Genomic DNA, 25,243 nt, shown 5'->3' on the forward strand with positions numbered 1-25,243 from the left:
CTTAAACATATCTTTCTAAATAATTTACCTTCCCAGAAGCTAATTATGCATCTGATTAATTTCCACTGCGCGTTTACCGAGGAATACTCTCGTTTTCTGGCGTCCAATTAACCTTCTCTGATTATCTCAGACAGACTTTATTCACGATTAATCAACTTCCCGTCTCGCTAAGAGTGAAATCCCGCTCTTATCCACGCAATCATCATCATACCGTTATGTTAAACCTTTAAACGAATTTCGATCCCGCAGGGGACCATCCGGAGACGGACGAGGAGAGCGAGTTGAATGCTCGCAATCGTCTGCATCATCATCACCATCATCACCGTCACCATCATCGTACGTCCAACGCGTCCAAACCAGCGAGCGAGGATGAGTTTGCCGAGGACGAGCTATCGGTGGGTGAACCGTCGGAAGCGAGGATGCTCACTTCGAGCAGCGGCCCCACCTGGGGTACGTGCCCCGCCGGTGGCAGGCCACCGCGCGAACGACGCGGCCGCAGCCCCAGGAGCCTCGATCGACGCAGACGAGACAAGAACCACGACATGGGCGAATTCCACGAGGGCATGCTGCTGGACGCGTTGCTTCAACTCTATCCTAGCGTCGCAGGTACGTCGTTTATCAAATTGTAACGATTAGAGATCCTACAGGATGTGTTCGGTGAGACGTTATAAGTTATTGTGTTATTCTATCGTTCATTAGATGTAAAATAAGAATTGAATAACATAAATAGCGCTAATAGCGCCTCAATGAATTTTATAGAATTCTTAAGGCATCTCTATATTATGCATAATATAGACATGCCTCAAGAATCCCGTGATCACAATATTTGCTGATTAGGTAGAGGTGAGAATCATATTCTATTTGTTTTATGTCTAATGAATGATAAAGACAGTATAACATTATACAAATTCATGTAAATCTATATTTATGTACAATGTGTTATTTTTATGCGGGAAACTATTCAAACCCACATATTGAAATCATTTTTTTACACATTTGGATTTGTAGTGTATTCAACGCTATTGTGTCATTCTATCTTTGTCATTCATTAAATGTAAAATAAGGATAGAATACGATTGTTCTCACAATCACGTGACTCTTGCGCATTTCTATTAAACTGTTATAGGGTCTTTAATAACGATATTCTGATAGAAAAATAGAAGGATAGTTATATATAAAAAGGACGATAGAAAAAGATAGACTACGAAGATATTTTCCGAAGAAATTAATTCCGCTCGAAAGATTTTTCGTATAGTTGTAGCGCGCGCTAAACCAATATCTCTAAACTAACAATGATGTTTGCTTATCCGCTCCGTAATTGTTTACTGTTCTTACGTTATTGGCCGGCGACACATCGGCCTCTTGACTCGTTGGTGCTGCTCTTTTTCCTTATTTCTTGGACTCTCCAGCATCGTTTTTCTACCTGCTTTTCGAAGAACTGTTTGCTATTTTAATGTTTACCTAGAGTGTGCAGCTCCTCTACGCAATCGAGCAATAACGTTTTTAGATTCTGGATTCCTGAAAATCTGTCACAATATATTTATGTATAAATTCTTTTGCCTATTTCTTATAAAATCGATTAAAATTTAATAAACTTGAATCGAAACTTCTCGAATGTAATGCATTTTTCTCTATCAAAGTAATATCTCATCCTGCTATTCTCGTTTTTCTATATCTTCAATTTCTACCTCAATTTCCTATTTTGATTTCCTACCTCGATTTCCCAACTCTGCGTTAACTTTTCAACTTTGTTATAGCATTCTAGGTATATAAGAGCATCTCCAAGCTCCTACTGATTCGAGTCTCCGGTTTCAGGCGTAGCCGGTACGCGAACAGGCAACGGCAGCACCCAGCGTCAGCAGTCCGTCCCGTCGGTGGCACACAGGTTACCATATTTTGTGCCACCCTTGCCGGCTGCACAGGCTCCACGACTCGAGGAGAACCCCTACGAGAGCGTGCCGGTGCTGGGCCCCCTGCATCGTTATTCCACCCAGAACAGGAGTAACAAGGATCGTTCGCGCAACGGCAAATCGAACAACGACAAGTACAAGTATCTGTCGTCGCAGCAATACGGCGGTGACTACTATGGTCTGCAGGGCCAGTCTGATGTCACGACACCGCTCTACACCCAGGTGGGCGGCGAGTACTCAGACACGTACTCGCAGCCAACCGATCGACTGTTCGGCGACGATAAGTACAGCCAGCCAGTGTATTACACGAACTCAACCCGGGACTCGGCGTGCGATCAAGTAACCAATGCCGGTCGATTGTATCAGGGCCAACCTGACAGCAGTTTTGGTAGCGACAGCGGTTACAGTCATCACACGTCCGGTACCACTGGTACTACTGGCACCACCGGCACTCGTGGCAGCAATTCCCGAACGAATCATCGCAGGGATAAGCAACGAAATTCTCATCACTCACATCATTCTGCGGAGTATATCGTGTCCTAATGGAGGACTGATCGCGACATCTTTGAGAATTCTCTTAAAGATGTGCTCTCGCTAAGAGAAAAGAGAGAAAGACAGAGAGGCAGGATGAGATCTCATTTCTGTCATGTTATTGTCGTGATTGAATGATGACACCTATCACGCGCATTCGTTAACGGAGAAAGCGGCTGACGCCGATTCGGCTGTGCTGAACTGCTGTATTTTGATACTTCGACGTCCACAGTTAAGAGTCAATAAAGGTATTCTTATCGCTTCGGCATATCAAGTTACGATGATCGTGTTGAATGGCTTGATCGTCGAAGCGATGAGAAAAGACCCGCGAGCAAGTGACAATTCGGACTTGACGAGAGAAACGTAGTGATCTCTTTAGTGATTTATACATGTAGCTGACACGCAAGACTATGTAACAAATTTATTTGTAATCCAATGAGACTCAGGCTGGTACCAAAGGACGCTAACGATTACTTTTATCTTTTTAGTCCAATCCTTTGTAATTTATATACGTAGAGAAAGAACGTTAACCGCGGAACGAATCGACTTCGTTCTCGTCGTGATATCGTCGCCTACAAATCGTGCGACTACCAATCGCGAAAAGTTACGAAGAAACACTGTCAAAATCAGCCTAGGCAATCAATCCCATCGTTCTTTCAAGTAAATCACAATTTTGTAAACTGACAAACATGCGGAAATGTTCGAAATTGAAACCCGCCGGAGAACAAGAATTTGCAAATCTGCCTATTATAACATAAAATTTGATAGTCTTAAAATGACATCAAAAGTTGCTAAATGCAAAGTCTAAGACATCAAGATTTTGTATTATTGCAGTATTTCTAGACCAATAACGAGGTTATTTAAAATGAATAGCGCAAATTACGAAATAAGCGGGTCTCGATTACGTGCGTTTTCTCCCTTCAAATTAACCGATCCACTGCCAATCCAATCCTAAACGGTTGGACGTGTTCAACCGACCAGCAAGTTTCGCACAAACTTTGATATGACGAGTAATTTTTGTCTCGCCCTCGGAGAAACGGATTCGATCGCACATATAGTAGGAAACGTTAGATAGTATCACGCAATTATCTAGTCTGATAATAATCACTTTTCGTACCAACGACGCAGACGACGCTTTAGGAAGCCTCGTCAACGCGACACTCATGCACACTGATAATAGTCTTGTAATAATAAATGCACGGTAAATTAACGTTGAGCCTTCAAACCATTTATAAATAGAAAAACAGAATAATGTATGTTGAAATTTAATCGCCAATTAAATTATGACGAAAGCATTATGCTGTTTTTTGCCATTCTCAAAAAAATTATCAATTTATTTAAAAAAAGATAGAAACTTATTTATAATGTACTATTTATGTGATGGAATGTTATTTAATATAAACTAATGTAAGTAATATTTCAGATTACAATAAATACATTCCTAAGTTTTTTAAATTTGCAAAATGGTTACACGATTTTGATATAATAAAACATTTTGCAACTATCGAAGTAAAGCATTATTAATGATCTATTGAGCTAAGTGAAGTAAAATTAAAAATTCAATCTTATTTTTAAATTTGAATTTTTTCTACTATTTTTTGTTTTTACACAGATAATAAAGTAACGAAATAAAGCAGATTGTTTTAACCAAGTTCCAACATATACACAATACAATTTCGGAGATCGTAGATGCCACACGTATCACTGATATCATCGCATACACTGCCGCTAAATGCATATACATATACATATGTATATTCGCGCTACCACGACTGGAAATTTTTGGGCGCGCGCGTGAGCTTTTTATTTTTGTAATCTTACTGCGGAAATGTAGAACTATAAAAGTCGTTCGATAAGAAGGAAGGAGTGAGAGAAATTTTATTCCCGAGGAGAGAATCTACCTTCTCGTGCTCTGAAAAAGCTTTCCAATGAAGCCGCGAATTTTCGTTCGCGATACTTCTCATATCATTCCTTCTGAAATTGAAGGTCTGATGACTGGAAAAATCTTCTTTCCCAATCTCACAATAGTGCTTTCTCGATCGTGAATCGCGTTTTTCGAAAAGAAACCAAAGGCGAAACACCGTGATCACTAACAAAGTCTCGCTGTTGTCAATAATGTAACAGAGACCGCATGTTAGGAAATTCATGAGTCGCAATTGCGGCATGCTCGTAACTTCAGCTCCATTCCAAATCGCCATTTGGGCGTATGCTAGTTTATTGTGAACAACGACTCAACTAGACGACTCCGCGAATGGCCCAAATTTACCCACGTGCATTATTAAGTACATTATTACTGCGATCGAGTCCGTTATTATATCGAGCGCCTTTATAAACAATCCTTGATCGGTAGTCGCACGTGGACGACTCGCGAGTTTGCAGATTGTGGCAAATCAATATTGATTTATTCCTCAGGATGTTACTTCGTCCCGTTAAATTATTAACAAATGCAAAATCACTTTGGATTACGTCATTGTAACTTTATACTCAAAGAACAAAACGCCTTTCAAGAATTGCAGTGAATCAAGCTAGTCACAAAACGTTAGACAAATCGAAAAACATTGTGATGTAGTAATATTGATATATTTCTTTTTTTACGTCGGAACGAAGTGACACCACCGGAGGTGCGAGACAGTTCAAGCTTTTGGTATACTGCGAGATAGACCAAAGCGAGAGCGGGACGCGAGAGAGTGAGAGGGAAAGTGTTCGTGCTAGAATGTACAGACGCACGTCGTTAGTACACCGTAAAAATACCGCTATCCCCTATATACATACCGCATGTGTAAGAAAGTAAACGGTAATCGACGAACAGTGTATATAGAGAACCGGGAGGAGGCACTCCACCCGTGTGTAGCATAGCTGTACCATAACGATATCGTTACCGAAATCTTTTCCCGTGCGCGTACAAGAACGAGAAAAAAAGATTGAAATTTAATATATATATATATTAAAAAAGCTATTTATAGAGGGAAAGAGGCGCGAGAGAAGAGATTATAAATACGAATATAATTTTTAAATTATTTGTAACGGCAGGCGCACGTCGCAACCATGGCGACGAAGATAGGAAAAGGAGGAGAATTCATTGTATCTTTCCTTTTCGGAGCGAGAGGGACGATTCGCAGGAAATAAGTGTCGGAAAGGAGGCCCTTAGTGTTTTCTGAAGCCTCCCTCTCGCTTCTCGAAATAGTGCACGCTCTCTTTTTAGACGCGCCTAGACGCGAATACCTCAACACACAAAGAAATAATCGCTCTGTTGTAAATATAATTTTATATGTACGAGCCGGCGAGATTACAGTGGTTTGCGCGATCGACAACAACGAGGCCAGTTTAAGATTGCCGCAAATATTAAGATTTCTAAAATAACGATATTATGATTGAAAATATAAACTCAGCCTTCGTTTATCGAACGCGGTTTCTACTTTATGACTGGTGTTTGTAGTTTGTTCTTAATTTAAGATTGTCTTAAGTATAATAACATCTTAAGATGATAATATGACTTTATGATTGGCTTATAACATCTTAAGAATGTACTTAATACGATTTTAAATATAAGAATCGATAAATAATGAATACCAGTCTATCTTCTTATCATTAAATTGTAAAATAAATTATTTTAAAACACGAGAGCCAATGAGGAGTTGCGATTGGAGTAATTATTGTTGCACCAAGTTACTCCACTCGTTAAAACACATTTACGATAGCTTGAATTTTAAACAATACTTGCATTGCTATTAATTTGGAATAATGAATATTTAAAACCTGGCTGTTAAAAAATTTTGTATAAAGTGAAGGCGTTTATTGGCAATTTTGGATTTTCTATATTAAAATGTTTCCACGTTAAAATCGGCCCTATGAGTATCGAAACGATATGCCGTTTAATGATAACTCGCGCAAATCGAAAATCACGCGGCGCAACAACTATTTGTGTTTTTATACGGAAAACTCGATATGCGCGAGTTTGCATTACACCCGGGAATTGATTGATCGCGCAACGCTGCCGTTAATGTTATGTCAACCTGACGCTCCCGAAAGTCGTGCTCTCGATCTTAAATTATTCTAGATGATACAATATAGTACCAGCAATAATAGTTCGAATAATCCAAGTATCTATTTCAGTCCTTTATTTTTATTATCGTTATTTCTTGAGTAAGTTAAATGCACGCCACATTTCCACACCTTCATCAGCACGATTAAAGTGATTCATCAATTTATTGTTGATTATTTTCTTGCGTCCTTCGGACTTCACAAATTACAAAAGATTTCAGCAAACAAGCTAAATTAGTTGGGAAAGTGCGAAATAATCGAATAATCTATACTGATTTAATTTGAAGCAAGGAAAAGTTATTTCTTTCTCCGACACGATCTTTGACTTTCTTACGATAAACTACAAGCAGCTCACCAGTATTATTTAATTATTTCATTTATTAATGAATTAACGAATCGTAACGAAGCGACTTTGCAAATTACGTTGTAGCGCTCTTCGGAGCACTTCGAATCCGAATCCGAATCAGGAGCGAAATTTCTGATTAGCAGCTAATTAGCTCGATTTCTTAAATTAGACTAAGGCAGCTCTCATCGTTCCTCAGGAAGTGTATATTCGAGCCGAATAAAATAATATTAAATTGCGAGAGCATGACTGACTAGAGCGCGCGAGCGAAAGCGGGAGAATGAAGGTGTATAGTGTGTACTTATCACGATGAGAGTCACGCACGATCAAAAAGAAAACAGTGCATACAATCAAAGTGCGCACACGATGCGAAAATGTCAGGCGATTCAAAGATCGAAAAAGATCGATAGAAATGCGTATAGGAAAAAGAATACGAAAGGATCGAGCTTTTGTTTTTTTTGCGTCCATGTTAATTGAATGTTTGGAGATGTTGTTTTATCTTCGTTTTATGCATAGCTTATATAATACATAACAACGGAAATCTAAGTTATTCTTGTTCTTATTTTTAGTGGGGAAACTCGGAAACCCCGATCGAGTGCGGGATCTTTGTTATGAGGATCACGATTAATCGTTGCATATCGAATGTAGTGGGCGAGTGAGCCAAATACAAAACGAATCATGCGTGATCCGAATGTACGCAAGTATGTCGATAATAGGATAACAGGGATGTAAAGAGGATGCGTTCATAAACTGTTTCTTATCTAAACATTTGATTCGCGCACTTGCAAAGTGTATTCGACATTGAATATTTCAAATTAAATTCTTTGAGGAATAAAATTCAATTAAAAAGTTAATTTTTTAAATTATCCATACAAAATTGGACTCGATAAAATTGATAACATGCGCTTTATATGGAATTATAACATCATGCAGGATCTTGTATATAAATTTGCAACTAATTGCAGAAGGAGAAAAGGTATCAAGCATGAGTCGTTTAGCGTATGCGTCGAAGTGGTTGATTTGTAAAATTCGTCGTCTTTCGTTCGCCGTCACGATATTTTATTGTTATTGCGTACTTATGCGCGAAGATAGGGAGCTCTAGCTCCAAAACATGAGTGAGAAAAAGAGAGAGAAAGAAAGAGAGAGAGAGAGAGAGAGAGAGAGAGAGAGAGAGAGAAGGATGACGGGGAAAGGAGAAAGAGACGGAAAAAAAGAGAGAAATAAAGAAGAGAATGCACGAACGAAAGTTAGAAATAGAGAACGTTTCCTTACCTTTCGAACGCGTATACGATTCGCGAAATTATTATTATTTATTGTTGCGTTCTGTATGAGGGGATCACTTTCCCCTGTCGCTTCTCCTCAACAGTTCCCCTCCCCCTGCCCCGTTTTGGTACCGTCGTTTCTTAGCGGCGGTTTTAGCGCTGTAGGCAGAACAGAGGACACAATAACATATAGGCACTAGAGTACCTCGAGAGGAGGTAACAAGTAGCATCTCTTTGAAAGTTAGCTCGCACGGGCGTTCCGCCCTTTCGTCGCGCCGGGGATGCTCAGAAGTGACGACACGTGATCCAACACGTGTTCTAAAAACGCACATTTAGCGGTAATAAGACGTAATATCTTTTGGATCCTATCTCACGAAATCTATTTTGTGTCGAGACTATTTTAATTTTGGAAGATAAAATACATGCACAAAATTATACAATCGCATTTTGCGCTAAATATATCTAAACCAGACTTGCCCAAAACTTGTTCGCGAGCTAAATATTTTCCTTTCTTCATCGTCTCCTTGCGAGATAGGGAGAAAATAAAAAGAATAGATGTTAGACCTCTATCTAGTGACTAGCTGCTTTAGTTCCTATTCTTTTTGTTTACTATACCGGTTAATGAGACGATGGAGAAGTGAGAGTATTTAGCTCGCGAGGTAAGTTTTGGACAGACTTGAGACCCTATAACAGAAATGCACCAAGAGTTACGTGATCTTATACTGTTACGCCTAATAGACTTTCTTCAATAAGTCATTACTCAAATTTTAAGTCTTAAGTCGTAAGAAATTAACCAATTATACATAGTCGACTATTCTTCTCACATTTGACTGATCGATTTCTTACGATTTATAATTTAAACTTAGATAGTTTATTGTAAAAAACCTGAGAGCAGGAATACAAATTTTTGCACAATACCTAACGCTTAAAGCATAAGAAAATCAACTAATCAGAGTACACTATTGCCCTCTAAAGAAGTGGATGTAAAAAAAACTGCATATATCTACTTTTTTACGGCATTCCTGATGGAATCAAATCGCTGAAATCGCAAAAATTTATTAAATTAATAAACATGTTAATGATTTCAACAATTTATTTCCATCAGAAGCGCCGTAAAAAAATAAATATTGTTGTGTAGTTGATATCCACTTCTTCAGAGGGCTATAGAGTCAAGGCATTTTACAGTTATGTAAAATGGCTTTCATATATTATTTCAGATTTCTCTCTGTTATAATCAACGCTATAGGATCTTTAGATTTGATCTGAAGGGTCTTTCGTCTCCGTTCTCATTAAATTTCCACTTAAACAGCGCATATCAACATACCAAATGCGATTGTCTGATTCTCTTCCAATGATACACCAAATGTAATCTTTGTATTAAAGAAAAATTCGAATTATTTGATATTTATTCGCAAAACACAAACTAACGATATAACACACACACATTACATCAATATTATAATTTCTCATTCAACAATATAAATGTAATATAACATATGTTGTACGTAACAGTTACATGGTTGAGTAAGAAATTATAACATTGATATAATGCGTGTGTTATTATTAGTTTTTCTTTTGCGAATGCAATACCGGATATTACATAATTTGATTTTATAAATTTATTTGCTCGACACGAAAATCGTAGCCAAAAAGCGTATTGAAAACGCTAAAAATGCGATTTGAACACGCTCGATCATTTTACATCGACACAGATTAAATCTCTGTTTGGTTCGATTTAACTTCTCCAACAATTCAGTTCGAATTACTAGTCGAGGGTTAGCGTGAGCGATTTGGTCAACGCGAAACCCTATTCGGTGAAGTTCGGTCGAACTATGGTAATCCAATCGATACGCGGGTATTCGGTATCAATAGTACTGAGCGTCCCACAAGTTCCACCGTCCATAGTAGAGCTGTTCTTTTTAGCTAAACTTCTTGCACGGTTCATTTTTGCTCTTTCTCTTTTTACATTGGAGAGCAGAAAAAGAGAAAAGATGAACGGTACAAAAAGTTTAGCTAAAGGTACAGACCTAGTGAATCGAGGTGTCGATCCTCGAAGAGGGAAATCTTTAAGGAAAATTCTTAAAGAAGGTCCTCGCAGAAGATCGGCGGCAGCGACGAAAAGGCGGAGCACCAGCTCGCAGAACAGGGTAACTAGCTCTAACACCTATCTCTTACGTCAGCTAAGGAACAAGAAAGCTCTGTCACACTCGTTCACGTCACGGTATCACACCGCCGCGATCTGGCATTTTTAATCAAGAAATGTCGAGGCGGCAATCTCGAGACACTATCACACACCTTCGTACTAATAAACGATTTACTATTCGATTTCATTGCGACGTCTACCATTATTTTCACCTGATCATAACTGCACCCTTGCGAGTTGATATCCCAATGAATTTTCATCGCTTTCTAATTTATTAATTTGCCAAAGATATCCATTTTATTTCAATAAAAACTGGGATAAACATGTTCTTTATAACTTTATATTGATATCTTAAAAATACCATTCAATCATTATTAATCATATTTTCATTGTGAATATTTAAAAAAAATATATCAGTGTTAAATATTTTTTATTATCACTTAATATATACTATTAGATTTATTAGAATTAATATTTAGATCTAATATTTTATAGAGCACACATATTTAGCAAATTTAATTAATTATACAAATTTATTGCATATTAGGAATTTTAATATATGTATTAATTGCATGTTATATAGACATTTTAAAGATCTTTTTTTTCCGTGATATTTTACATGCAAGCGTATTATAACGATTTATATTTCATTATCATGACGAGAAAAGCGAATTTACAGATCATTGAACAGAATAATAGGATAGGTAAGTTAACAAAAAATAATATTTGACTCACCGATACCAGTACAGCGGCAAATGCATGAAGAACATTGATCTATAAAATAAAAAGTGTCTCAATAAATTGCAACAACATTCAAAATAATTAATATTTTAAAAAATAATCGTGAAATTTTTTTAAATAAATATTTTACAAAAAATTTCATAATTGTTTGAAGCTATGTATTATATATTTTTTCTTTAAATTTTTATAAAATCTGCTAAATAAAGATTCTTTTTATTCCAAGTAGAGATTTTTAATTATTTCAATTTTACTTGAAATACATATATTATTAAATTGTATACACAATGTAGAAGGAAATACATAGTTTCAAAGAACAAAATATTCTAAATCTATAATTACAAAAATTAAATTATTATTACAAATTTTGACTGAAAATGTCTTCTCAACAAAAATAGTAGTTTTAATAAAACTGTATTATAATAATGATATAAAATTACGCATTGTTGAAATAAATAAGCAAACGGAGAAATTTTACAGTAACAAATAATTTTCTTTTTAATAAATCATAAATGCTCGCAATTATTTTTGATTGATTGTGAATCTTTTTAACTTCTTTAATGTTTCTTATTTCTATATGGCGTTTTTTTATATAAGAATCTCGGCATTGCAGCATCGCAGGGATCTTCAAATTAAATGGTATGTATAGTCTCAAAATCGTCAAAATCGTCATTCATCAAAACATTTACCGTTGTTTTCGATGCTTATATATACACACATTTATAAACAATCGTACTATCATCGCAATAATATAATAATCGCGGGCACTTTATACAACAGTCCATTATTAATTATCAGAAATATTCATTTATCGCGAATATAAAACTCGAAAAGAAATATCACGTGAAACAATGAGCGATCTTTGGCGATCTGCGGATTGCGACTTGTAGCTTGACGCAAGCACGAATCTAAAACGGTGTGTTCATAAATGTGGCGCGCAGCGGTGAGGCCGCCACAGCTATTGTGCACTTTTGTGCACTTTTACGTTTCACGTGCTTTGATTAAAAAATAATATACGTTTGTGCTTGTTAAAACGATCGTTTTCTTATATTGCAGTGTTCATAAGTAAATATATATAAAATATATGAAATGCCATGAAATCGAGAATATATATTCATGAAATAAAATTTTGGAAAATATATAGTCGCCGCCCAGCAAACACAAGTACATCTCAAACACGTAATCTTAATTTTTTTAATCTTAATTTTTTAAGTTATATCAAAAGTTACGTGAATTTGCAGAGAATGTTTTCAAATTTGTTGTTCTATTTTACCTATATAACAGCGATATGATTTAAATACAAAATGGTTGATATACGTATAACAATCATGTATTGAGGTGAAATGTGTATGCAATATTTATACAATGCAAAACTTGTTACTGACTAGATCATAACATGACAGTGTTATGATTTAAATATGAAAACAGTAACATGGTTAATAATGTTAATATCTCATTATTCGTCAATATAACAAATAATCAAAATAATCAGTATTATCGCAGGTATATAATTGCTATATTATATCTGTATAAGTATATACTTATAAAGAAAAAAAAAAAAATTGATATGACAATTGTATATTATTTAACTGCATAAAAACAAAATTTAACAAAGTACATGCAATGTACTTGCTAACCTATCTTTTGGATAAATTTTACTTGCTAGCGATAATACTGGTTATTTGTTATATTGACGAATAATGAGAAATTAATCATGTTACCGTTTCATATTTAGATCATAACACTGTTATATTACAGTGACAAGTTTTGTTGTATAAACATTAAAGCAATCGATCTGCAAGCAATAATATTATATTTTGTGCAATGCAGTTTTTGCGCTACAATATCGTGTGTGCAAATGTGCCTTTTCCTTTTAATTTTATATATATTTGTGTGTAGTATAATACATGTAGGCAATAATTTTTCTGCGCAAACAAATTGTCAGCAAATGTAATGTAGACACATGGGGGGTGCTCCTCCGGAATAGTATATCAATCTTAATTTATTTAAATCAAGAGGTTTTTATATAAAATTTTATCATAAAGATATGGCGATAATTTAATAATTGAGACAGATTCAAATTACTAATATGCTTTAATAGCATTTGCTTTAAAATAATTCTTGTTTGTCGATTTATAATAGTACATACATAAGTGATTGCCATGCATACAAAAATAATGGTCAACACACACATCTAATCTTGAATTTAAAATGTATTCTGAAAACAAATCCCGGTAAATTAGAACTAATTGTGATCTTTTATTACGATTGTCCTATACATTCAGGATACGTTTCGTTTTCATGCTTACATGTTATAAGCATCATTTTATGTAGTAATCTATGTAGTAATAATAAAACATTCCCACGGATGCGCAGTAGGAGAGAGAATTTGGATCCAAATTTGATTAGCTATTTCCAGTATGCTATCGCCATTATGCACAATGTTTCACCTATATATTATTACACTGTGATTTTATCCGAATCGTCTATAAGATATTAAGACAAATAATGCTTACACTGAAAGCACTTTTCACGAAGTTTGTATAAGAGAGCGACAAATACAAACGTGTCAATGTCTTTTAAAATTAACAGTAATTTCGATTTTAAGAAATTCTAACAGTTTTCAATTCGCGAGTGTTATACTTTCTTAAATCCAGCAAGGCATAAAAGCAAGAATCAATAATATTGTATTAAAATTATTTTAAAAATTAAGAGCAGTGAGAGTTTATTGAAAGGTTTTGTCTTCTGAACGTATTGTCAACTTTACACGTCAGTGCTCCTACATGTCTCTCTCTAACAGTGTTTTCAATTTACCTAGAAAATTTTATCACCTAGAAAAATTATGTCTACTGAAAATTTATCCATCCATATATATATTATATCTCTCTCATACAAAATTACATATTCATTCTCAACTTCTTTTATTAATTCGTCATTATTATTTAAAGTATAGTTATAATTGTACTTGATCGTTTATCACATTGTCAGTTACAGTTCGTTTATTACTGTAGTATTGCCTGTGTGTGGCTCTAAAAGAAAATAAATTAAATAATTAAATTTTATATATCGAATGGGTTGTGGTATATTACAATAATCTGTTATAGGAAAACAATTAAGAATGGGTTAAAATGTTTTATCATGACTGATCTGATTTCGCATATGATTCAAACGTGATGATTTATGCTTGAAGCCCTTATCACACATCAAATATTCATACGATTTTATCGCTATGTATAAAATCATGTCTGTTGAATTTAGTTTTGATATAAAAAGCTTTGCCGCAAACCTAAAATGGTAATCAAGATCTTGAAGTACGGCTTAATTTCGTAAGTCTGAAAAAATTTCGGTGCGCATCTTTAAGAATCTACATACGTAGTATATAAATTCACACGAAATTATATATTAGAAGCATCTAAGATCCAGCTTAACCGTTATATGGCATGTTCCTATCGGTACTTATTAGTTTAAACTCTCACGGTCCAATGAGACTTGATATTGTAAATTTAATTTTGATCGTCATTAATTTTTTTCATAAAGAATATATAAATTTAAGTCATATATTTTATATAAGTATTTCACTTAAATATACATATGTGGGAATGAACGGAATAAAGGCACAATTCCACTTAAGCCCTTTTTTCGGAGATTAGCGTAAATAAATAAGGAATTGATGATAAAAATGATATAATCTATGGAAAAAATTATATCTTTTTCATGAGATTTTTACCAGAGATTGAACAAAAATGATACAACAATAATATGTGATTGCTGTACAACGTATTTATGTTATAAAATCTCACGAAAACTCATCAGATGATTGAATACATTATTTCAATTTATTTTATACAAGTGTAAATGTAAAACTGTATTCCATATTTAATTTCTTCTAAAATAGTATTTTTTCTAGAAGAATGTAAAGATAAAAAACATTTCTATAATTTATAAACTTTTCTTTCTGTTAAGTCCTCCATTCAATACTATAATCAATATTCGAAAAAAGGGACAAAGTGAATTTTTTTTAATTGCAAATAGCTAGCTTTTTAAATATTGATCATACAGGAGAAATATTGACCAGTCTAAAAGTAATAGTTAATTTCATTTGATTGAAACGGGAAGTCTTAATAGAAATATCGAATATATGCCGCATCTAACAAATACGTCCAATCCGATAAAAAACAATAAACGCAAATTCATTGTTCGTAACGCGTAGGTTACTGTTACAAAATTGTTGTCCTCGTTAAATTCGTATGGGAATTTCCAATATTTATCGAATTTACACGTTACACGGCCAACAGTGTTTCTGCGAACTCGTACAATGAATCCAGTTTAATTACACGATTGCGAGCGCTCTTAAATCGTGGTCATTACCTTGTACGCACGCGCGTCATCCGTGAACGCTTGCAAATATGAAATCCGGTTATTTGATCGATCAATAAAACTCATCGCACCAGCTCGGGGTATCATGATTTTCTTCCCTTCTTCCCTCCTGCCCCTGTATCCGTGGATGCATCGCTAATAATTAAACATGATGACGAGGGGCGATGTTGTTTTAATTCTCTCATTATGCCCACAAGGACAGTGATTACTGCCAACCGAGGTCATTTATCGAGAGATAAGTCAATTACAAGAGAGAGAGAGAGAGAGAGAGAGAAAGGACATTATCCGTTAGAATGTGAAATAAAAATATTTTAATAACATTCACAGGCCTATACCTGCCTGAATACTGCACGTAATGAGTCTGCCCAGTTTATGCCCTTTTTAGGCAACAACGAATGCAAATTCAGTAAATTGGAAGGATGAAAGGATGCAACTTCAACGGATTTCACAAATTAACTTTACTCTGAATTATGATACTTGCGCTTCCCACGTTTGAAATTATTAAGAGGTGTAGATATTAATCAGATTATACTCGTAAAGACATATGCATTTTTTATATTTAAAAAAAATATATGAGAAAAATACTGAAAAAATATATACAATATATAGAAGTCTCCCTTCCTCCATCCACGAATAATATATATTGTCTTCGCAAGAATTACTTTGTTACACGTAATTTGCCAATTATCTCGTGTTTTACAAACACAAAATGATTAAACAATATTCAGTAATTAATTACTTACAATAGAATTATTACAATAGAATTTGGCGGCTGCATAATAGCACACCAACCACTATTAATGTAACTCACAATTATTACATATGATCGTATATAACACAAACGAAAAATTTATCATAAATTATCATAAATTATCATAATAGAACTCTTATAAGATTATATTAACTGAGTAATTAAATTAAAAGGAGTACAGATTACAACCTCAAAAATATATTTATCTAGATTCTAGAATTATGTTAAATTAAATTAAATATGTTATTATAAATTATTTTATTTAAAAATATATCAGGCGCATATTATTACCTTTGCGAAAAATTACTAGAATTGAGAATTCATAGTTTCCATATAAAAATTAATGTTATATACAATACATATAAAACATTTTCAATAAAATCAATACCTATATTTAATAATATTTTATAGCTGAAATATATTTTTTTAATTTTATTTTAACAATTTTCTAAAAACATTTTATTGAAATAATTTTTATCCAGATAAATTGCTGCCAAATTGTTTGTATTACTTTCAAATACAATTTAGAAGAATCCGTAATTTTTTCATAGCATTTTATTTTGTTACAAAATATGTATAATACATTCTTAATTTTGTAATCTCGACTATTTCGAACTATTTCGATCAAGTACGTACAATCTAAGCTTAATCATTTTTCAAAGAATTAAGATACACTTTCAGATAAAGGTGTTTTCAGTAAAATTTAAATTTGCGCGCGTTCCTGTATCCGACTAATCTAGGATGCGTTCCAAAACTCAGCTTTATCAACCCAAGTATATCATTTTATCCTTATTGTTCACGGAATGTTAAATGAAGAAGATATTCGGAGTTGGCAGAATTAAGTTTTAGAACGCATTTTAGTAAGGACAAGATCCTGTTTTTGATTCTGCCGCGCAGATTTATTTGCGCATTCATAAGAAAATTATATTTTCAACTAGCAGTAAATTTTAGAACACAGTCTATATTTACTATATACTACATCTATATATATGGTGAAATCCTTTATATCCCGATTAATCAAATTTAAAAAACATTGAATGTTCGATTTAATCGGTTCTGAAATAATCGAACAGTTCATTAATCGAAATAAAAATAATCAGATAGCTTATTAATCGAGATGAAAACAATCGGAAAGATCGATTATATTTACAAAAAATATCGAACTTCGATTAATCGAAGCAACATCGCCCATGGCACCCATCACTGATCCTGACCCGAGTAAAGATCACATAAACGTGGTTGCGTTGACTGCGTGATTAATTAATCAAGTCGTGTTATGAGTGCTCAATGAGTGGTTCGTATGTGGTACTGAATGGACCTAAATATTATTTTGAATGCGTACACATTCAGCGTTCTATACCATTTTGCCACGACTATTCTTCGGACGAATCATCAAGCGCATGCGAACATTGCGAACGCTGGCGAAAGCCAGCAAGAGCGTACCAAGCGCAAGTAGGAACAAATTTGCCTCTATATTGTTTACATTTCCGTTTAGTTTTTCATCAAACGCGTGTTACGTCTCGTGACGTTCGCAGCGAATTATTTCCAAATTATTCGGCGAATTTTTGTTGATCGCGTATTGAACACGTGGTCATCTTTTTCATCGGCATGGAGTCTAGTAATTCGATGCCGCCTGGAATGGATTCTCCCGACGACGGCATTATTCTGATCGAGACTGTGAAGAATATAGTAACGCATGAAGGACGCAATGAAGCAGAGGAAACCGGGGAGGACTTTTTCTTAATATCGCAGGGCCAGGCAGTGCAGTATCCCGAAGGGAACATCGAGGAAACGATGTCTCACAGACAACAAACGGAAGTCACATTAGCATGGATGCATCTTTGCAGGATATGCGCTAATACGAGCAATCATATGATACCAATCTTTGAGGATGAGGGAGCGCAGCATGACTTGATCAGCAAAATACTCAAGTATTTACCGATACATGTATGTACAATAAACATCAAAGTTTAAATTCAAGTAACTTCATAAACGATACATTAATTATTTGCTTATATTGTTCTTCACAGGTAACTGAAAACGACACTCTGCCGTTGCAATTATGCGAGCGTTGCGCAAACATTCTGGTAGCCTGGCATGAATTAAGCGAGGGGTGTCTAAACGCAGAGAAGAAGCTGTTGAATATGCAAGATTCACAACTACAAAATAAGCAGCAGGTAAAAAGTTTATGAAGAGATTAAAGAATCTCTGATTAAGATTACAAAACTAATAAAAATTTCTTAGTTCAATCTACTAAAATTCTAATAAGAATTTTGAATAATAATTTTCAACCATACTCAAAAGTGATCCTATAGTTTGTAGCAAAAATTATTTAGGTACAAAAATTAACTAAAATAGATAAATTTCTAACAGGTACTGTGATATTGGATATTTTTTGCATTTAATCATATAGATTAGATAACAGATAGAATTTTTAGATTTATGCTATAAATTTTATGCATATGATATTTAATTTTCTATTATACAAAAAACAGCAATAATACTAGTTGGAGCAGCAAAATATTTTTTTTTGCATACAGAATTCCAGTTAGTTTAACTAAACATTTTTCTCTGTGTCCTATTCTGAGAGTTCAAACAAAATAATGTAATATGTAATGATAACATTTGTTTGAATCAAAAATTGTAAAAGGCATACAAAAATGATACTAAGGCTCACTTTTAACTATATACAGCTTTTCTTATTCATTTGTATTTAATATAACAAGATAAAAGATTTATTGCCTCATTTGTTTTTTTAGAATTTAAATATATTTCTTTTTTTTTTAGATCTAACTCTTCATTTACACTCTTTGTCATTACATCATAGTCATCGAGTTTCTTTAATCTACTACTCCTGACTAATTTTACATCTTTAGAAAACATAATATTTCTGTCATAGATATTTATTCTATTCTGTTCTCCATATTCATTTTCTCTTCGTGTTACTTTGCTCTTAAAACTTTTTTGTAATCAATTATTTTATAATCTTTGCTTTTTTATTAGCAAACTGTATAATATTCTAATTATATATTTTAAATGTTTTTCAGTATTACAATCCTTCTTTGGATAATTTAGAAGTTACTGTACCAATGTTTACGACAGCCAGTACGACCATTGCGTCCAGTGTAACAGATCCACCAGTAAGTGTGATAAAACTAAAAAATAATCCTTTTGATCCAGAAACATAAAAAGAAATTTAATTAGAACGTGTTATTACAGCCAAATCAGCAGGATGATGACAAAAATGGAGTTTGCAATGCAGAAAAGATTAATAAATCTGACAGGTAATGATTTCATATATTTTTTCATCATTTGTTAACTATACAAAAAGAGCACGAAGTTCTCTTTTTCGCTATCTGTTCCTCATTTGTATAAACGTTTGCTCATAGTCGCCATATTTTTAGCATGTAGATAATAGAATATTAGAATATAATGCGAATAATATAAGTGTCACGTAAAGCTTGTCAAACATTTTCCGTGTACCTTACGTAAAGATGAAGACAACGACTACATACGAGCAATCGTGATACGCGTTATAACAAACTATGAAACTCGGTGAGCCACTTTTTAAAAGAAAATATAAAAACTGAACAATTTGCCGGCGTTGGATATGCCAAGAACATTTTTGCGACAACTTAACGAAAGATTTAGAGCAAAGCATAGAAAAAGAAAGGTAACGCGCTGTAACAGCTGGGGTGGTTGGCTTTAGCGATTATCTAGAAAAAAAAAACGGCTATGACAGCCGATTCAAAATCGCTCGCAATCGTCCGCTGCGTTGTGCCGCGCAATCGCAAAACCTGGAGTCAAGTTTCGGCTATTTTACAGGTTGTGCGACGTCCGGACACCGTTAAAAGTGTCCCCGGACACGCCGAAAGCATTTTGGAAGCCATACAGGAAACAATCCCAGCCAAGAATCGAGAAGCTGACAAAGCCGAACGCGATGTCTGAGGATTCTGACTCGGTTTGGATCGCCGTCATGGACACGGCGCACGATCAACCGTCTACCGTGTCGGAACAACCGGAGAGTAACAATCAGTTGCCTGTTGAAGTGAAGGAAGAATCTGTTTTAATACAGCATTCTATGAAAAATTCTGAATTTGAGGACAACAAGGAATTTCTACCGACCACTGTTGCACACGAGGTGAAGAAAAGCGAGAGAGATCACATTTCTTTTAACGACAACTCGGTTATCGTCAAACATTTGACACTTGAAAAGGAGAGTAAAGATCTGTGCAACATTCTTGGAAAAGCGTCGCATAAAGAGGACACATTTCAATGCGACCAATGTGGTAGATGCTTCAAGTTGAAAGACTCGTACGTGCGACACATGAGAATCCACAAGGACGAGCGACCGTTTACCTGTCATGTGTGCGGCAAACAGTTCCGCGATTCTGGGGGACTGACCAGGCACCTTAAAGATGTACATGCGAAGCTGAAGAACTTTATTTGCGACCTATGCAACAAATCATTCGCGTCCAAGGCGACACGAGACGATCATCGACGTATCCACACAGGCGAACGACCGTATATTTGTGATTCATGCGGAAAGGCCTTTAAATCCAAAGCATCCTTGTACATCCACGGCAAGCTACACACCGATGTGTTCCCGTATACGTGTACGTACTGCAACAAGAAATTTCGTCGGCGGCAAGAGCTGTTGGCCCATGTGTCTACGCACACTGGTGAAAAAAACCACGGGTGCGACGTGTGCGAGAAGAAGTTCCGGGTCAAATCCGAACTCGTACGACATAAGCTCATTCACTCCGAAAACAAGCCGTTTGTCTGCGTTAATTGCGATCTCGCTTTCCGTCAGAAGCGCTATTTGAATAATCATATTAAGAGTCGGCACAAATCTCTGTGAGCGTCCTAACGATAAGGAGCGTTATAAATTTAAATCGAAAGGATATTGTGGCCCTCTCTCCTTCTCTCTCCTCTATGTAGACACGGCTTTTTGTGATCACGCCTGCGACAAAACCGATTCAAATCTGCCGCCTTTGTTGTTTTTCCAGGTGCGAGCTGGCAGAGGAGAGATCTTTCACTCCGTACCATTCTTCGTGTAACGCTACACTGTGGATGAGTAATTCCACGATAAAGTACGAAAACAATTCGATGAGAAGCATAACACTGATTGCAGAGAATGCTAAAGAAATTTCGGAAAGAAAGACACGCAATTTGTCGGGTAATTGCAACGTAGAAAAATATGACGAAAAAATAGACTTGAACGTTTCAAAAGATAAAAAAAATGAATTGACAATTCCACAGTCAACGAGTGAATCTATGGAGAAGGATTACACTTGCGATCATTGCCAACGTGTCTTTAAAAGAAAACACCATCTAATACACCATATGACGAACTGCAAACATTACGATTCAGCCAAAAAACATTTGTCAAGAACGCGTAGTAAAGCGACAGAAAAGAAAAAGAAAACAGACAACAATACGATAAAAAAGAAAGACCGGTTGGTAGAAAATATTAAAAGCACAAACGACGATGAAAAATCTTGCCTTCCAACAGTAAAACCATCGAAAAAACGGTTCAGAACTTATCCATGTGGCTATTGTGAACATACCGCGGAGAAAAAGAAACTATTAAAAATCCATCTAGCGGACGCGCATCCTGAAGTCGTAAATAGAAGTCGGAAGTCCTTTGTGGCCACAGAAACTGTCCTCCGCGCCCGGATAGAGCACGACGATAAGATTTACTATCATTGTAGTGAATGTGGCAAGAATCTGAATTCACCGTACACCTTCTACTGGCACTTGCGCATCCACACGGGCGAGCGATTATTTACCTGCCACCTATGTGGTAAACGGTTCCGCGTGAATCAGGGTCTGACACGACATTTGAAGGATACTCATGCTGGTATCAAGAACATACCATGCGATCTGTGCGGCCGCATGTTCTCGACGCGGCGCAACGTCGAGGATCACAGACGCATTCATACCGGCGAGCGACCGTACGTGTGCAACGTCTGTGGAAAAACGTTCAAGCAGAAGGCCTCCTTGTTTGTACATAATCGTACGCATTCAGACGTATTCCCATTTAAATGCAGTTACTGCGGTCAGACCTTCCGCACGCGGCCACCGCTGATGGTGCACATCACTAAACACACTGGTGAGAAGCCGCACGCGTGCGATGTGTGCGGTCGTCGCTTTCGCATCAAGTATGAACTGAAGCGGCATCGATTGGTTCATTCGGACGAGAAACCCTGGCGCTGCACCGAGTGCAGCCTCTCGTTCCGCCAAAAACGCTACTTAGTTAATCATAAGAAACTTAATCACGAGACACCACGAGGTTTGGCCGCTCCCCAAGTAACGGGCTGACTCTCTTTTCAGATGGACGCATCGATTGTCGAAAGATGAATCGGAGAAACACGCACAAGTCAGCTCGCCAAGAAACGAGCATTCTGAAGGACACGTTAATGTCGGAAAAGCTCGACCAACAGTATCCAGCAAGAAATGTCTCTCATCGACGTATCTTAGCGATTTCGACGAGAAATTGAAAAGAATCAATTCGGCAGATTTTCTAGACAACTCGGATCAAACGCAGAAGCCTCAAGAGAAACAAACGATGAATTCTCAAGAATGTACACAACGATCCAAACAATTATTAAAACAACGCGCCAAATTAACTCGCTTGAAAACGACGGAGGGTAACAGGAGTGCCTCTCACAAGTGTGAAGAGTGTGGGAAAGTTCTTTCCACGTCGTATAATCTGCTAATTCATCACAACATTCACGCTGGCGTGCGACCCTACACTTGTTCTATTTGCAACAAGAGTTTTCGATCAGCGTCCGGTCTGAATAGGCACGTGCGCGACGTCCACGACGGCATCAAAAATTTCGCCTGCGATATTTGCGGCCGTCATCTTGCCTCAAGAGCATCGAGGGACGAGCATAGGCGCACTCACTCTGGTGAGAGACCTCATATATGTGAAACCTGCGGCAAATCCTTTAAGCAGAAGGCGTCTCTACACGTCCATCGACTCTACCATTCCCAAGCCCTACCATATCGTTGTGTTCTATGCGACCGCGGTTTTAGAAGGAAACAGGAATTGGACAAGCACGCAATCTGGCACTCTGGTCAAAAGCCGTATGTCTGCGATATTTGTGACGAGCGTTTTCGCAGCAAAGGTTGCATCACCCGTCATCGACGCACTCATATCAATCAGCAATTGCATATTTGCGCAATCTGTGGAGCCAAGTTCACTCAGGAACGATATCTGAAGAGACACTGTGGCAGTTTACACACGACTGTACGCACATAAAAGACAAGATGCAGAATTCGTTTTTAAACGAATTAAATTATGGAACATTTGCCGATCATTAAACTTGATGGTCAACACAAATTTTTTTTAGCATTTTTAAAATTAGATGAAAAACAAAAAGAAGAGCTAAATATCCCTTTATCTTACAGAAAAATCATTCGTATTGATTTCGTTCTGTTTTCTATATCAGTATTGAAGGGAGTTTTATGCATTAAAAAAACCACGCAGAGATTGATACTTTTCTTTGTGGTTAAAATAATCTCAAATTTTTTGACAAAAGTATGATTAAAATCATAAATGTAGATAAATAAATAATTGCTTATATGTTACTAAACAAGAAGTACATATTTGAAATTACTGAGAAACGATATTCTTTGAAATGCTGGATAAAAAGAATTTAATATCTGACAATTCTCAAGTTCGTCAAATAATACAAAAAGAAGCTGAGCAAAGGAAACTGTAAGTAAATTTCATAAGAATGTATCTTGCAATTATTAAAGAAAATTGATAAATATATTACGTTAAATTTTAAAAATATAAATTTTTTATTTCGATGCACATTGTCTGCAAATAAAATTTTCTTTTCGCAAACTTTACGATTTTGTAATATAATTATACATGAAACTGACTGAAAGAATATTTATTAAATATTTCTCTTTAAATATCTTTAATATACTATATATATATAATATATAGAAAGTAATGATATGGTAATAAAATTATAAGCTTGTCAACAAAAGTGGTTACTTTTTATTTTTACAGATCAAAAAATCAGGTCATCATACACGACCGGATAATCGGCCACAGTTATTGCCAACGAGTGAACAAGATTGGAGAACGAAAAAGTAAAATCAATCCGATCCAAATTAAAACGTCTAATGTAATCGATGAAGATTCAGAGAATGTTTTTTTTCCTACAGATAATATCGATAACGATAGATTAACCAAGTATTCGTCTTCCACAAATACATCGTTTAAAATGTCCTCCTCAGATAATTTGACAAATGACAATAAGAAGAAGAGTATAGAAGAGGAAGATTCTAATTCTACTAGTCAGACGCGAGCAAATTGCGCGAAAAGGACAATACCAAACGAGGCTACGCGACAGGATCTTACGGCGGAAATAAACGAGTCTAATGAATATCTAGAGAAAAACGTCAAACAATTCAAATCCAAAAAAATTGTCTGCACTAGCCCGACGATGGTCTGCAAATTTTGTAACAAGAAATTTCATTCGCGCAAAAACCACTGGGCTCACATACGCACACACTCTGGCGAGAAATCGTACACGTGCCACATTTGTGGGAAGCAATTTGTTCAAGGTGGTAGTCTATATTATCATCTGAAACACGTACATGACGGCGTAAAGAATCACACGTGTGATATATGCGGTCGCAGCTTTGCCATGAAGACCGCCATGGAGGACCATCGACGTATCCATACCGGTGAACGCCCGTACGTGTGCCATACGTGTGGCAAGACGTTCAAGACCAAAGCATCCCTCTATATACACAGTAAGATCCATACAGACGAGTTCCCGCACAAGTGTACTTATTGCGCTAAAAAGTTCCGTTGGAGACAGCAGATGCTGGGTCATCTGACAGTACACACAGGTGAAAAGAATCATACGTGCGATGTATGCGGTAAGGGTTTTGGCGTGAAGAACGATCTAACTAGGCACAAACGCGTCCATTCCGAGGAGAAACCGTATACGTGTCAGAAATGCGGTATTAGCTTCGGTCAGAAACGTTATCTCAAAAGTCACGAACGCTTAAAGTTAGGGATGTGCGGGTACTCGCGAAGTGAACTTCGAGACTTGTGTGAAAATCGTAACGAGTCCGATTAGTGTCATCGAATTCAAGTTGGGATTGGATAAATAA

General features: G+C 35.9%; 4 protein-coding genes across 5 annotated transcripts in view; all 4 read left to right on the plus strand.

Annotated features, from left to right (window-relative positions):
* The window catches only part of pxb (putative Hedgehog signaling attenuator pxb), a 131,392-nt gene extending 128,939 nt beyond the window's left edge, over positions 1 to 2,453 (plus strand). Inside the window, exons 6-7 of the mRNA XM_018546762.1 lie at positions 250 to 606; positions 1,816 to 2,453. Of these exons, the coding sequence (XP_018402264.1) occupies positions 250 to 606; positions 1,816 to 2,453 (995 nt within the window). The remainder of the gene's footprint in view (positions 1 to 249; positions 607 to 1,815) is intronic.
* Positions 2,454 to 17,498: 15,045 nt separating this feature from the next.
* On the plus strand, positions 17,499 to 22,843 carry LOC108779375 (zinc finger protein 260). Of its 2 annotated transcripts, XM_018546774.1 has the most exons (6): positions 17,499 to 17,548; positions 17,716 to 18,043; positions 18,127 to 18,273; positions 19,144 to 19,236; positions 19,316 to 19,380; positions 21,106 to 22,843. In XM_018546774.1, exons 2-6 carry the CDS (start codon positions 17,723 to 17,725, stop codon positions 22,418 to 22,420), a joined length of 1,941 nt encoding a protein of 646 aa, XP_018402276.1. In that variant the 5' UTR covers positions 17,499 to 17,548; positions 17,716 to 17,722; the 3' UTR covers positions 22,421 to 22,843. The 2 variants fall into 2 exon arrangements, with proteins under 2 accessions (XP_018402276.1, XP_018402275.1); XM_018546773.1 differs by lacking the exon at positions 17,499 to 17,548 and having other exon boundaries at positions 17,648 to 18,043.
* Positions 22,668 to 23,363, plus strand: LOC108779365 (zinc finger protein 239-like). The gene has a single exon (XM_018546763.1). The coding sequence runs from the start codon at positions 22,668 to 22,670 to the stop codon at positions 23,361 to 23,363; it is 696 nt and encodes a 231-aa protein (XP_018402265.1).
* A 379-nt stretch (positions 23,364 to 23,742) lies between these two features.
* Positions 23,743 to 25,209, plus strand: LOC108779366 (zinc finger protein 354B-like). The gene is made up of 2 exons (XM_018546764.1): positions 23,743 to 23,822; positions 24,126 to 25,209. The coding sequence occupies exons 1-2, from the start codon at positions 23,743 to 23,745 to the stop codon at positions 25,207 to 25,209; spliced, it is 1,164 nt and encodes a 387-aa protein (XP_018402266.1).
* The last annotated feature ends 34 nt before the right edge of the window (positions 25,210 to 25,243 follow it).

The sequence above is a fragment of the Cyphomyrmex costatus genome, unplaced genomic scaffold (assembly GCF_001594065.2).
Source record: "Cyphomyrmex costatus isolate MS0001 unplaced genomic scaffold, Ccosl1.0 scaffold59, whole genome shotgun sequence".
NCBI classification, from domain to species: domain Eukaryota; kingdom Metazoa; phylum Arthropoda; class Insecta; order Hymenoptera; family Formicidae; genus Cyphomyrmex; species Cyphomyrmex costatus.

Bases quoted from the DNA above. Each gene is read 5' to 3' on its own strand.
- LOC108779366 (XM_018546764.1), top strand. From the start codon at position 23,743: ATGCTGGATAAAAAGAATTTAATATCTGACAATTCTCAAGTTCGTCAA. The intron at 23,823-24,125 runs GTAAGTAAATTT...TTATTTTTACAG, and splicing joins GAAGCTGAGCAAAGGAAACT to ATCAAAAAATCAGGTCATCA.
- LOC108779375 (XM_018546773.1), top strand. From the start codon at position 17,705: ATGGAGTCTAGTAATTCGATGCCGCCTGGAATGGATTCTCCCGACGAC. The intron at 18,044-18,126 runs GTATGTACAATA...TGTTCTTCACAG, and splicing joins TCAAGTATTTACCGATACAT to GTAACTGAAAACGACACTCT. The intron at 19,237-19,315 runs GTAAGTGTGATA...GTGTTATTACAG, and splicing joins CCAGTGTAACAGATCCACCA to CCAAATCAGCAGGATGATGA.
- LOC108779365 (XM_018546763.1), top strand. From the start codon at position 22,668: ATGAATTCTCAAGAATGTACACAACGATCCAAACAATTATTAAAACAA.